General features: G+C 38.9%; 1 protein-coding gene across 2 annotated transcripts in view; it reads right to left on the bottom strand.

The window, feature by feature from the left end:
- Positions 1 to 15581, bottom strand: part of LOC107673369 (zinc finger and BTB domain-containing protein 46-like) — a 68662-nt gene that overhangs the window by 21423 nt on the left and 31658 nt on the right. For both annotated transcript variants that reach the window (XM_016466930.1, XM_016466922.1), the window contains exon 2: positions 2435 to 2704. In XM_016466930.1, the coding sequence (XP_016322416.1) occupies positions 2435 to 2704 (270 nt within the window). The remainder of the gene's footprint in view (positions 1 to 2434; positions 2705 to 15581) is intronic.

Here is a 15581-nt window from a genome sequence, read left to right as displayed (position 1 = left end):
ATGATGTCATAGTAAAAAACAACAGTAAAGATGAAGAAAAATCACTCACAGTTCTTGAATGGAAAACACTCAGATAATCTTAAATACTGAAAGCACTCTTTGTTTGTAATATGTTTCTATGCTCCTCTTTATTATTTGCTACTTGCTTGTATGTTTTGAAGTTATATTAGTTTAAAATTCTTAACATGCAACTGTTTTAATTATTTTTTCAATTTGTAATTATTTTAAAAAGTACTTAATTACTTATGTAAGGATATGTAAATGTAAGGATTTTAAGATTGGCAAGTCGGTAATCTAATTAATTAATAAGGAGGAAAAAGTAAATCAAGAATCGTTCTGGAATCGGATCGTGACTCCCAGAATCGGAATCGGATCGGATCGTAAGGTGAATAAAGATTCCCACCCCTAATTAAATGCTGCTTTGAAATGCTCTAATGTGAAGATAAACATCTGGGATGGGATCTATGATAATACGTCAGTGTCTGTCAACAGTTGTGGGGGGCGGGGCCTATAAAATGTGACGTCACTTTGTACAGATTCTGCAAACGGCTTGTTCTGAGACACTGCTTATGATTTATGGGGATTAAAAAAAAAGAAGTGGGTGGATTATGCACTGCAAACGGAGTAATGTGAACCTGGCGTTATGTGTGTGCGTTGCGAGTGTGACTGGTTAAACACTGGTAAGAATTTAAAAGTAATGCTATTTATAAACTTTAGTGAGGTACACACACTGCCAACACACATTTATGTTCAAACACCATGTAAAATGGAATTTTGCATAATAGCAGGGCTCTACAGTGCGACCATTTCAGTCGCATTTGCCACTGAAAACTACTGCGTGCGACTATGAAAAAATACAAGAAGTTACATTGTCTGACTATAACACTATTGTCTGATTTTGCTCTATTTCGTCGTCGAAAATAGTTTGAAACAAAGTCACAGCTCAGCCGCTGCGCATCTCCATTCAAACAAACACAGCGGTGTCTCGTTTATGAATGAACTGCATTTCGAATCTATCATAACGAATCTAGTGAGTCAGTATGTGCTACCTCTGAACAAATTAATTTTAATACTGATTTCATTTGATTAGTAACTTATTCTTCTTATTCCACTTGTTCTTATTCTGTGGTTTTAATAAGAATTTTTAAAATGCTTATAAAATATAATTAAAAAAAAAAATTTGACATAAAAGATTACATACTTTTAATGAAGTTAGAAAAATGCCATTACAAAGGTAAAAACAAAATTCCACTGTAAATCACTTTAAGGAGTCAAATATCACCTCGTAATGGGAAGGCACATTTTTGATCAAATTTTGGATTATTGATTAGAAGGTGCGCCTAAATTTTTGACTGTGCTCCTAAATTTTTTAAGGTAGGAGCACAAGTGCTCCTAAAAAGAAAAATAAGCGTAGAGCCCTGAATAGGTCCCCTTTAAAATAAAGACAAAATACAAAAACATATGATGCCCCCAAAGTTTCCTTTTTCTTATATCTAAAGTTTTTCTTTCCATCATTAATACATTTTAAAATATCTGCAAACCTGATTTTCAGACAGACAATTTTAGGGCACACTTACTGAATGGAACATGAAGGTCAAAAGACATGAAAGCTTTAAAGCTATAAAATGGCTGTTCATTTTAAACAGTCTAAAATACATCTAAAGCTGCTTGAAATCACTGAAATGAACTAGAAAAATCATAACCTTTGATTAAAAGTGATGAAAAACGTTAAAGAAATGCCAACCAATTTAAATTACACCACAAAACATAATTTTTTTCTCTTATACAAATATATAAATTTTAACCTGAAATCCTAATGCAGAAAATGCGTTCATTACTCAAACACAGTCATCCACATCAACGTAGTCTCTAAGACACAGGATTCCATCAGAGCCTATAGACGACACAAGTCAGCAGGAGGCTATGTTACTCATAAAGACGTATATCGGCAATCTACAGGGGCACAGAGGTTTACAAAGACAAACAGAAACCTATAGGAGAGGTTTTAAGCATTCAGTGGTAGCAAAAGAGCACAAATGAGTCCCAAAGCTTAAGAGTCCCTGTACAGGAAACTCCAAGGTTTGTGGACACATAACATGTTAAAGTGACAGCACAGTCTTTACCATTCTAGCAGAACTACATACAAGTTCCTATAGATCCTCTCGAAACATCAGTTTATGGAGGAGACCTACAAAAACTCAATAGCACATGCAAATAAGTACCTATAAGTCCCTACAGAACCCTATGGTTTATAAAGACCTGCCAAAACCTGTAGGAGAATCAGTTGCACCCAATGATAGCATGTAACACACAGCATATATCGTTCAAGCAGGAGCACATCTACATCCCAGTGGGATTCTATAAGAACCTAAGACTCTCTATTGGACTCTGTGGAAACTCCATGAGCGAGAGCAGGGGACACAGTGTGACTTACGGGAGAGAGAGTGTCCTCCCTTGGGCAGGTAGTCGAACAGAAGCGGGTGCTCCTCTCCGAGCATCTCTGCCCCCAGAGACAACAAGCTGTTCTTGCTCATGAGGGCGGCTCGCAGGTTAGCCACCGAACCCGCTCTCTCCTGGGCCACGGCCTCATCCCGGTCCCCGGACAGAAACCCACCGTCCCCCGCCGCGGCCTCCTCCTGCTTTACCAGGAGGTCCATGCGCTCGCCGCGGCTGTCGGAAATGTTGGGTTCTGTCACTTCTTCACCTGAGAGGAAAGAGAGGAATGTTAATGAATTCTCAAAGACACAAATACACACACACCCACATTAGAAGATGGGAATTTGTCCACTAACTCGCGAGAACAGGTTCAGGCCCAGACCAGAGCCTCTGCATGTGGGTTTTATGTCTAAAAATGTATACATTCTTCTTTTATGGCTAAAACGTTACGCTTGAGGGCTGTGTAAAAATAACAATACTTTCCAATTAATTGGGTCCTTTTTTTGAACAATCCTGTATTTCTTTGTAAAATCGCAAGATTGATCTTGTGATCAAATGAATCTTATGACCAGGTTATTTGAATGAATAGTTCAAAGAGATGAATTACCATTTTTGAATCAATCTGAAACACTGCCCTGTATAATTTACAATATTAGCAGAAAAAAATATATACTGCATGTTCTTTATACAAGCAAAACTGGACATTAAAGTCAGCATGAAATGAAAATTAATTTATTTTCTAAATGCATGTTATTTATCTTTTTCTGGACGATTCATCCATGCATTTTTTTGCATGTTTTGTGGCTACAAATGTGTAAATTCTTTTGTAACTAAAACATTAAGCACGATATAGGCTTGTATAAAAATATCAATATTTTCCAAATAATTGGGACCTTTATTCGAACAATCCTGTAATTCTTTGTAAACTCACAAGACTGATCTTGTGACTTGACTAAATGAATCTTTGAATAGTTCAAAGAGATGAAATAGCATTTTTGAGTAAGTCTGAATCACTGCCCTGTATAATTTACATTTCCAGGAAAATAAATACTGCATGTTCTTTATGCAAGCAAAAATGGACATTAAATTCAGCATGACATATAAATTCATTTATTTTCTAAATGCATATTATTTATCTTTTTGTGAACGAATTATCCTTTTTTTTTCTTAAAACATCATAACTCAATCTTCTGTTGAAAGACTCAGACTTCTTTCTGGTGTTATATGCCAGACTTCTCCAATCATTTCATCCACATAAAACCAGCATCTTTCTTACAATTGGCTGCAGCCTTACATTTAAGAACCGATGCATAGAACTTAGTTCAGCCCACTTTTTTCATTTCGATAATCTGATTGATAGATTTATCACTACATGGAAGAAACTACCTGTCCCTCTCCTAATACATTGTGACTTTAAACTTGAAATACCCCCAAATGAATCAGAATCATATTGAATCAAAATAGGAATCAAATCACACTGAGTTTGCAAAACGGAACTAAATTGAATTCCGGTCTCCATAAAAAACACAACTGATAAATAAACCATCAAACAAAGAAAAATATTTGATCCTTGCTTTTCAAACTTTTTAAATGTAGGGGGAAAAAAAGCAAAGTGAATCTTATTCATTACTTCTGTCAAATCAGGCAACATAGAGGAGGCTGCCAACACACAAACACAAGTACACACTTGTTCTGTCAAAGACAAGGACAACTGCTTGGATGTAAGAAGTCCAAACTATAAGAACAACAGTAAAAAAGTGGCAAGACACAAAACAAAACAAAACATTTTTACCAGGAGAGAGCCAGAGACGCTTGTTTAGACTAAACTGACAGCCTAAAGGAGAAGAGCTTTTCAAAACAGCTGTCAGTGAAGCTCAGATCACTGGAAGCCTCAAAGCAGCATGAACGACAGCCCAGCCAGCAAACTGCTTCAGTCATGGCACCACAAGACCCGCCCACAACCTGCCATACTTTACACCACTTAATTACACCTTACATTAAGACAAAATACACATTTACACTCTCTGATGCACACACACACACACACACACACACACACATACACAGCTAGGCTCTGTAGCGTGTATTGTGTTTACACAGTATTCTCTGGGGTCTGGATGAACAGACAGAGAAGTGGAGACAGTGTGAGGGGGTGAAACATAATGAGTGTTATAAGCCCCCCCCTCAACACACACACACACGCTGTAACTTCATCTGAGGGCCTCCCAATGACAAGCATGGCAACTTCATCAACTTTGAGTTTTAGAGGAGGATTCGGCTCATTTCCAGAGAGAGACTGTCTGTCTGTGTGTGTGTGTGTGTGCGTGTGTGTGTGTGTGTGTGTGTGTGTGTGTGTGTGTGTGTGTGTGTGTGTGTGTGTGTGTGTGTGAGAGACGCTCATGAAGCACCGACCCCATAAAGATCTTATCTTCTCTTCTGGTGTCCACAGCCTGGAGTTCACAATAAGGTCACGCATGAAGAACCAAGTCTCCATCATTCAAACCTACTCTGGTTACTGTAACATTTCCATTAACAAGCAAAGCTGGTTTTAATACTGTATTGTTGGAAAATAAGTGCTGTTTAAGCAGATACTGTATTTTCCAATATTTACCTTAGCAGTCTTGTCAAGCTAGACCTCTGTTAGCATGAAGGTTAATGATAAATTAAATGTGTTTAACAGAGTGTTCAAAAGAGTGTTCAAGATAAAAAGAAAGAATAAAAGGGGAAAATGAAAAAAAAATATTTGAAATAAAACTGTGCTGAGTTCTTAGAAATGTACTGTATTTGTGATGTTACACTAATTTCAACAATGGTTTGTATTCAACTGAAAAAAAAATGTATGAATTTATAAATATATAAAGTTTGTGATGGCGTTTGAACCATTATGACATTTACATCCTAAACTTACCTTGTCGTGTTATAAAAATGTCGCCAGGAGACCTCCCTGTATCTTTTTTTTTTTGATAAGCAGTGAAGCAGTTTCTTAATATATTTTAAGAAATAATAATAAATCGCAAATTACTTAAGGTTTTCTTTTCAAGAATCTGATTCCTTTAATGAGTTTTCCCCATTATAATATCAATTAAATCACCCTGACATTTTCAACTATAAATAATTTTTACATTAAAAATTTAAATGAAATGCAATTTCAAAATAGGTATATTTAAGTTACTATATGTGTAAATATTTTTAAATGAGCATCATGTCTTTGACCCATAAAGTCAAGAACCACCCATTTAGACAGGAACTGGTCTAGTCTGACAAACATGTAAGGCAACCAACCATAATTTGCTTTGTTTTAAATGCTATTTAGGGGCAAGTTTATCTAACATATCATTGTTACCATTCCAAGTTCACAGAAAAAAAAGAAAAACAGATTGGAAGGGAAAAGAGTCTTGAAATAATTGCACAACAGTACACGGCCGACTTTATGGAATATCTATTTAATTTGCCACTATAAAAATAAAAAAAAACCTGAATATTTATCTGGCAAACTTTGTTACTTGCAAACATGACTTTGTCTCCCAGGGGACTGGTGCAGAAGTTACAGAAGTTACATAGCAGCCAGCCAATCAGATTAGACCTGGCAATGTGGCAGTCATTTCAGAATACCACTATGCTGCAAGTCCATGGAGAGAGAACATGTCTTATTCTCACTGTTTGGTTTAATTGTGAAACAGAATAAGAGGGAGGATGTGGAAGATGTAGAAATGAGAGAGGAAGTAGAAATGGGGAGGTGAGAGAGAAAAAGAGAGAGAGGGAGATGTCCACCACTAAAAACAATTTCAAAATGAATTCATCATTTCTAAATGAGAATTTGTGTGATGCATAATTTATGTAAATGTTTTTCATTCATGGATTTTGTGTAGCTGTAACTCCTTCTTTAAGAAATGTTGAATGTGTGTTCATGAATATCTGTCTGCGTGTGTGTAGCACAATTGCCACAGGGGCACATTCCACTAAAACCAGCGGATTAAATGCAATTCAGAGAGGTGTGTGTGTAAGTCTGTGAGAGGAGAAGTGTGGTAATGGCTGCACCCATCATACAACTGACCCTCACAGACCCAGAGCTTTAGAAACAGAAGTTTAGCCGAAGATAGTGTGGGTCTGTGTGTGTGTGCAAGAGTTTGAGTGTGTGTATGTGTGTGCAAGAGTTTGAGTGTGTGTGTGTGTGTGCAAGAGTTTGAGTGTGTGTATGTGTGTGCAAGAGTTTGAGTGTGTGTGTGTGCAAGAGTTTGAGTGCGTGTGTGTGTGTGTGTCTGTGTGTGCAAGAGTTTGAGTGTGTAAATGTGACTATACTTTAAAAAAAAACACACACACAATAAATCAGATGCATATTGTTGGAACTGTGGCTTAGCGTTTAACATAAATGGTCTGGACACACCAAGCCTTGGTGCACAGGTGGGAAATGAGGGTTCGAATAGTCAAATGAAACTGCAAAATTAAGGATAGTTCCCAAACAGTTTTCTCAAACAATGCCCGTCTTAACTTGCAGTCGGGTTTAAAAAATAACACTGAACGCTATACGCATAAAAAATTGTTTTAGCAAGTTATAAAATTAAGTTTGGCTGGTAACTTTATTAGGAATCGCAAGATATGCATAGTTTAAATTGCAATAATAATAGTCTAGATGTAGATGGGAAAGAAATATTGTTGACAAGTGAGCAGAAAAGTGAAAAAAAGGACAAGCAGGAGAAAGAAATGAGCAGAGTGGACAGGTCACACACGCACACACACACACACACTGATGTGCACAGACACACACAGGCAGAGTTAATTAAGTTGGGGGAGTGGGGAGACTGGAAGTGGGAATTCATTAGATAAGTTCACCCTTCATCTGTGGGCCGAGGCCACAGGAGTCAATCAATAAAATGGATCCGCTGCTCCCAAATGCCCCAAGACCTGACGCCCACAATGAAGAGAGGAGCAAATCGCCCCTATGACCCCGATTTCTCCCCCTACACACCTGCCCCGACCTCTCGCCCAACACAAACACATTACAGCCAACATTATACTGATGCGTGCCGTTATTTTAAACACCGCATATTCCACTCCGTTGCGCTCTATAATATCTCACCATTCATTACATCCAACTCAACACAAGATACAGGAGGGATCGTTCCCAGAGCCGTTATGAGCCCACTGTGATACACATCTAAATGTACAAACACACATTCTACACTAATGCGTGAGGAAACCGAAACAGCCTACAGACAATGCAGGGGTCTGTGTACGAGTTTTCAAGATGATACCATCTCATATACAGGCATCAACAGGCAATTCGGGCACAGAAGGCTTACAAACACATATAGAAACCTATAGGCGAGTCTTGCTGTTCCAGCAGGAGCACATACAGCATGAGCAGTGCCAGCTCTGATTCATCTGGTACCATTAGCCAAAGCTTCATAAACATGCATAAAAGAAATAAACATTAAAAGTACCAGCTTAGCATGTCTAAAATATGTAAAGTCCACAAACAAGTACAAAGAGGTATTTAAAATAAATAAATAAAAATACAAGGCATCTCCAAAGCAGTGGGTTTCGAAAGGCCAGGGGAACTCCAGGGTGGCACAGAGGATCAGTGAAACCCCCTCAAATTAAATTTGAAATGAATTTAAAATATATATCTTCAACTTTAAACATTTGACACACTTAAAAAATAAAGTAATATGGGTTTCAAATGGTAATACTACAGTATTAGATACACTATAACATTCAGTTTGGGTTTGGTAAGATTTTTAAATATTTTAAATAAAAATCTCATGCATTTATTTCATTAAAAATCCAATAAATACAACAATATTTTGAAATATTCCTACAATTTAAAATAGCTGTTTTCTATTTTAATATTTTAAAATATAATTTATTTCCTTACAGCAGCCAAGGACAATTGCACATGCAAGCGCTGAACTTCATATAAGTGTAGCTGGTGAAAGATAGGGGGCTTTTGCACCTTTGATTTAAATTGTTCAGTTTCAGTTTAATTTATTTATATAGCACATTTAAAAACGACAGAGCCGACCAAAGTGCAGTAGAATTAAGCCAATAACCATAACAAATTTACAATAAAAAGGTGACAGAAATAATACACAACACTAAATATACACACAGTATTAGTTGTAGATTATATTGTAGTAGTATTATATTGTTGTAGATAAATATTCCACTTCATCCACAACTCTTTTTCTTCTCAGTATTCTGAAGTTGCCGGTTTTACTGCATGAGAAACTGCTTCAAGCGATTCAGTGCATGAGATCCAAATGATTCACACTGAAATCCCAACCGATTTTTACTAACCCGTTTGGCCAATTCATGGAAAAGAACTAGACATCATACGACAGTTTCAAGTTGTTCCAAACACAACAATCTCACTTAAAAACACTAGAAAACTATGACAAATGAAAACAATGTCTTCTAAATTCGGCTCAAAATATTAAACGTTTGATATCCTCCGACTGGATGGACTGAAAGTCTGAAGGTAAAAAATCTGTGCCCATGATACACTACGTGATTTTCTGTGAAATCGGTCAACTCCGGCTTTCAGCAGCTAGCATTGACTCTTTTAGACTGCAAATTGGGGCAAAAATCTTTGCAAAGAGCCTTAAAGGGGTCATATGATGCGATTTCAATTTTTCCTTTCTCTTTGGAGTGTTACAAGCTCTTGGTGCATAAAGAAGATCTGTAAAGTTGCAAAGACTAAAGTCTCAAATCCAAAGAGATATTCTTTATAAAAGTTAAGAGTCAACCACACCTACCTAAAACGGCTCGTTCTAACACGGCCCCACATGTCTACGTCACGATGTGGGAAGATTTACATAACGCCGCCCAAATGTTCACGCAAAGAAAGGTGTAACTTTTATTCTCGCTGTTGCCGCCGCTGCCATGTTGTGGAGTCGCTGTGTGTTTCGTTGTGAAAGCGAAAATACTTTGTTTGGCCTTCCAAAAGAGGACACGACTAGAAATCAGTTTTGAGCAAACGAGTTTTGAGCAGTGTAGAGTAGGCTTGTTGTTAGTTGTTTCTCCGATCACAAATGCAGACATGGTTTTATGTTTACGCGGCGCAATGCAACGCAACGCGTAAAAAGACAGTATAAGTCATTATAATCAGTAATTATGTCCCCACTGGATGCAACAAATGCCTCGTTTGTAATGGGTTTTATTGGTTTTGTCTCGTCTAGTGATGTCTGGATCGCGAACGAATCGTTCTATTTAACCGGATCTTCTTAGTGAACTGAATCGTTTGAAACGATTCGCGTCTCCAGTACGCACTAATCCACAAATTACTTAAGTTATTCGGTTTATAAACGTGCCTGACACTCCCTCTGACGCGAAATAAACCAATATCCCGAGTTATTCAGTTACTCCTAACAGTACATTGACTGAACTGCTAAAAGAGAACCGATGATGGGATGTGCACAAGCAGAGCAGCTGGACTGAGTCTCGTCAGTATGGTGAGGGGCGTAACATTTCCGTCACACGCTTGAGGTATTCGGCCAATCACAACGCACTGGATAGCTGGCCAATCAGAGCACACCTCGCTTTTTTAGAACGATGAGCTTTGTAAAAATCGACGCGTTTCAGAAAGGCGGGGCATAGAGGAGAAACAATAATGTACATTATATGGAAAATAATGTGTTTTTTAAACCTTAAACTGCATAAACACATTGCATTACACCAAATACACAACATAATGTTCTTTTTAGCAACGTCATATGACCCCTTTAAGAGAGCATTCAGGTATTCATTGATGACACTAGCTATTCACCATATACTACACAGCATACCATACTATCAATGAATGGTGATATTTTACTGTAATGGTGATACTATTTCATTCAATGCACATCATGCGAGAAGCATTTCCTAATGTCTTGCCACTATTATGTCCCACTCGAGATGGTGCGTCGGGATACAGGAGCCATTGTTACGCCTTTGTTCCTGATAGCAGCTTAAGTGAATGAGGAACGCTTGTGGAATCTTTGTTTACGTGTGTAATCCGAAAGCTTTAATGGCCACTGATTGAAGTGTTGTCACACCGCGTGAGATTACAGTGGGAATAATGTCATGTATTGTCCCCCGTTCACCTCATAAGAGAACGGCTGAATCAGTTTGATTCTTTCTTGCAAAGGGAATCTCAGTTTAATGTGGTTGCCATGGCAGCCAGGCACTCTTGGCTTCAACATTTATGCTAAATAAAACACCCTTTTAAGAGTAGACACAAATAGGCGGACCCACGGTGTTGGCTTTGTGTCCGTGCGTGATGGTGTGTGCGTCTGCGCGTGGGCGTCCGCTGGTCGAACGTATCTGTTTATCGTGTGCTAGAACGTAAACTCTCGGCATGAGAAAATATGCATTCAGGAACACGAACAAGCACACGCGTAGTGGCTCATGTAAGACCTTGTGGTGCGGCATTGAATGTGGGCTTCGTCTCTGAAAGAGCTTTTTGTGAGCGTGGAGAGTGTGTGATCTGTGTGTGTTAATGGTTATTGGAGGGGATGGGGTTGGGCGAATGTCTATTAAAGCACAATAAACGAGAGAAAAACACAGAAAGACAGAGAGAAAAGGGTCAGCTGATGGGGTTTGACCCCGTGACCCTCTGTTCCAGCTGCTGTGGCGATAACGACCCTCCCCAGCTGAAACTCAACACTGTCTTTTGTTTCAGCCGGTTTCGAGGTGTCCCTGGACGCTCTCCATCTCGCACAGGGATCAGGTTTACACACACACAGCGTGGAGTTTGTTTCTGTTAGGTGATAAGACACACAGAGAGCTGTTTAAGCTGTCATGTTTAACTCTTATCTACTACATCATTACATCAGACACACTCATTAGCCACGATAAACAGCCCCTCAGGACAGCCGACGCACATGTATGTAAACATACACATGCCACATAAGTCTGGCGGGCTTATGGGTAGGGAGGGGAAGGTCAGGCCTGCTTCCTCAGCGTGGTTGGAGTTTGAAAGGGTAAAAAGTAATTTCCAAGGAATGGAGGGGAGGGAGGCACTAAAAAAGCCGAAGAATTCAGAGGCAATTTAAAAGCAGTGTGGGAGAGGGGGATGAGAGGGAAAAAAATGAAGAAAGAGGAGGCACGATGGAAAGTAAAAGAGAGGTTGTTATTTTTCTCTCTCTCTCTTTCTCTCGCTGTTGTTTTTTAGGGACTAGTCGGGCCACAACCTCCAAGGAGAGAGAGAGATAGACAGATAGAGGAAGAATAAATCAAACAAACCCTAAAGGCTCGAAAGGAGGGAGACAGACGAGAGGAGAGGAGAGGAGAAGTGCGGGTAATGATGCAGGGGGGAGTTGAGTGGGTGACGGAGAGGACGAGAGGGTGAGCGCGAGCAGGGGTGGAGGTGGAGAGGGGGAGTGGAGGATTGCAGGGCTCAAGGTAATCTGGGGAGTTAATGCAGCTTAGCAAAACAGAGAGAGACAGAGAAAGAGAGAGAGACAGGGAGCACAAAGTGGCAGACAGTGCGAGCGGCAGAAAGAGAGAGGGCGTAAGAGACAGAGAAAGACAGACAGAGAGAGAAAGTGAGGGCCGGGGAGAGTGGGAGAGAGGAGATCTTGGGGAAAATGGAATTCTGGGTGGAGAGGGGAAGCAAACACGCAGGGCTTTGTGCTTAAAGCACGAGTCTGGGGAGGGTGCGACCGACGCTAAATCCAGAGCACAGGCCAGAAATCAGGGTTTAAAGAGCAGGGAACAGAACCGGCCCTTTTTAGACGTCCACTCAGAGAGCCAAACATACGTCCACAAAATCAAAAATTAACCTAATGGTGAACTGAAAAGAATTGATCAGCCTAAATAGTTCTAAATTGTTATGTGACCTATCAACCTCAGTTGTGTCACTCCTCATGGGATATTAAAGTGTCCATTGGATGTGCTCTTAAGAATCGCTGCATAAGCAGTAGGTCATCTTGATACTTTTTGCCTGCTGTTTATGAATACTGTGAATTTGGACACACTTCTCATTTCTTCTCATCGGTGTTTCTGAATGAATTGGTTGAGTGAATGACACAATGTCTCACTTCATATCACATGAGTGCTGTTGGCCTGAATATCAGCACATTCTGCATAAGAAGATAATATTTAGTAACTTATTTGTGGAGACAATATTGAGAGTTACTTGTCTATTTTTACTCAATGAAGAAGTACCAAAGTCACCACAGAATTAACCATTGCATCTTTAAGTAACACGGTAGTGGTGCTTTTGATCAATTCAGTTCAGTGAATGACTAAATGATTCACTCATTAAAACAGACACTTATTTTGTTCCTGAATGAATCTGTGTTTTTGAATGAATGGGTTCAATAAATGACTCAATGAATCAATCAAAGACAGCTGTGTCCAAAATCGCATACTCTCTGAGTTTGTACTTATTTTGAATAAGTAATTACTTCACAATCATTGAAAATGATGTTCTATGTAGTATAAATGTGTGTGGTATGAATGTAATCTGGACATAATACATTCTTAATGTTGCATTGTCATGTGACCTACCACCATCAGTTGTGGCACTTCACTGCCATTCACGTAGATAGTAATGTGATCATCAGAGTGCACTTCAGAGTCTCATCAGAATTACTAGGTCACCCAGCTATTTTTTGCCTACTGTTTTATGAATACTGTGAAATTGGACATGCTACTCATTGCACATACTGTATTTTGCTTATAGTAGAGAAGAAGGCATATTCTTATGTAGACTGTTTTTAAGCAAATTTGTTGAGTGAATGACTCAATGAGCACGTTTACATGCACACCAGTAAGCTGATAACTCATAAATATCAGCTTATTAAAATAACCAGTTTTCCCCGTTTACATGCACATCAGTAACCTGACAACACAAGTAAGCTGCGTTTACATGACTTCATTAATAAATCAGGTTATTTCCCTGTAGTCACGTCAAAATATAATCATTTGCGTATCTGACTCCGATTATTCCATACATTTGTCAGTTGTGATGTTAAATTAAGCTTGCAACATGTCAACTTGCAACATGTCCGGAAACTTACAGCTCATATATTATATTAGTTCATTGTGACTGAACCACTTCTACTTCTGCTGCACAAGATGAGAACACATTTTTATTATTTTCTGAATCATGAAAAAGTCTGCTTTTGTGATATATTTCCTTCTTTCTTTACTGCAAGACGTTTGCTCGGTCTAGATGCGCTTAAATCTTTCTGTCATGTATCACACATGCGCACTTCAATAAGCCAACAGAAAGCGGGTTATTGCGTTTACATGGCGTGCGAAATCGGAGTAAGAGGCAAAAAACTACCTGTTGCGACCGGTTTATGCTTACGCCGTTTATGACCTTACTCTGATAAAAGAAAACGGGTTACCGCGTTTACATGACCAAGTGCGTTTTCGGCTTATTAAGCATAATCGGCTTAAGAACATGCATGTAAACGCGCTCAATGACTCACTTGTAAAGACTTGTAATTACTCAGTGACAGTGTTTTTGCACAAATGGGTTTAATGAATGATTCATTGATTCACTCATAAAGATGACCTCCTTCTGGTGTAACAATGTAACCTGCAGAAACAGTCACTGAAAAATTCACTAATTAACACATTGACATGCAAACACAGACAAGCGGAGCCATACAAACACTAAAAAGCCCCAGTATTGTTGGACTGTTATATTAGCACTCCTGGAATGCTGCTCAACCAATCAGATTCAAGGACCGGAACTAGCTGTTGTATAATGGAATATTATAGCTTTTATTTTCACCCTTGCATACAACGTAGGTCATTCACAGCATCATATATGAGATGAGTCTCCATCTCTCTAAATCTGCATAAAACATGAAGATGCATCATGATTTTTCTCCCTAATATATTCGTGGCTTAATGGGAGGAATATTGCACAAATAGTATGTGTCATCACAGTGGAGTTCTGGATAAATCTCTGATGAAAGATTTTTTACTGAGGAAAAAAGTTATTAGAAGGCATCTTTGATAGGCCTACGTCACTTAGTCTCTTACATCAGTGAAAAGTCAGACTATCTTTCTTACAGTTCAATTCAAGCCACGTATTATGTTTCAAATTCTTATAAAGTTACCAGCCAAATGGAGTTACTGCAATTTATTTACACGCCAAAGGCAATTTTACTCACATTTGGCGCTTAGCGACTGTTCATTTTGGAGCCTGAACATACACATTACAAACATTTTTCATACAGAAAGTTTCCACACAGCTGATAGATGCTGGAGTGTGTTGTACCTTTGAGGAATGTCTGCTGACAGACACTTTGAATGAGGTCAAATTACTGTAAATTTGACAGTAATGGAGACACAGCCTGGCGGTGCATTTCTGTCCAGGCAATTCCCAAGTTTGATTGTGGCTTTAGTCATTTCCCAATCCCATTTTTCCCCAGTAGTTTCCCGTTATCTCATCTGTCCTTGACAAAAAAGTGGCAAAGAGCCCATAAATAAAAAATAGGTGATCATAAAAGTAATGAAGTTGATTAAACCCGTTTACACTTGGCATTAACATCTGTTTCAGGCAAAACGTTTTAGGTGTTAACGGATTCTGGTCCTGCCCTCATTTTCCTCATTCAATATCCTAACTCGGAAATTTGTCATATTAAACAAGTAAAATGGACTGCGCAAAAGACATCTTTTGACTTTAATAACATGTGTAAACTGGGCCTACATGTGTATGTGTCCCGTCCCACGTTTACTGTATTTCTGACTCATCATGAACTGTATCAAGCTTGGCTGTATGGCCGTATCCTTGGTAACTTCTGTCTTGGGCGATGAAGAACACAGGAGCCAGAAGAATAAGCTCAGAGAGAGACTGAGAATTAAGACTTAAAGTGGTCAGCACAGACGTAAAGGTCTGCCATAAGAGTGTAGACAGACTCCAGGTATGAGGCCAAATGGAAAGCCTGAGGAGAAATGAGCAGGAGGGAGACGCCAGGTCTTCAGGCGGATAAGAAGATGAGACAGAGTACTTAATGTCAGATTATCGGACACACAATACAATTCCAAACAAAAAACCCCCATCAAACCTCGTCGTCAGCAGTGTTGACTGGGTCAAAAGCCACTCAATGTTTTAAAGGGGTCATATGATGCTTTTTTAAAGATCATTATTTTGTGTATTTGGTGTAACAGAATATGTTGACATGCTTTAATGTTCAAAA

Source organism: Sinocyclocheilus anshuiensis, unplaced genomic scaffold (genome assembly GCF_001515605.1).
Source record: "Sinocyclocheilus anshuiensis isolate Anshui unplaced genomic scaffold, SAMN03320099.WGS_v1.1 scaffold453, whole genome shotgun sequence".
NCBI classification, from domain to species: Eukaryota; Metazoa; Chordata; class Actinopteri; order Cypriniformes; family Cyprinidae; genus Sinocyclocheilus; species Sinocyclocheilus anshuiensis.
This window is presented reverse-complemented; position numbering and strand designations above follow the sequence as displayed.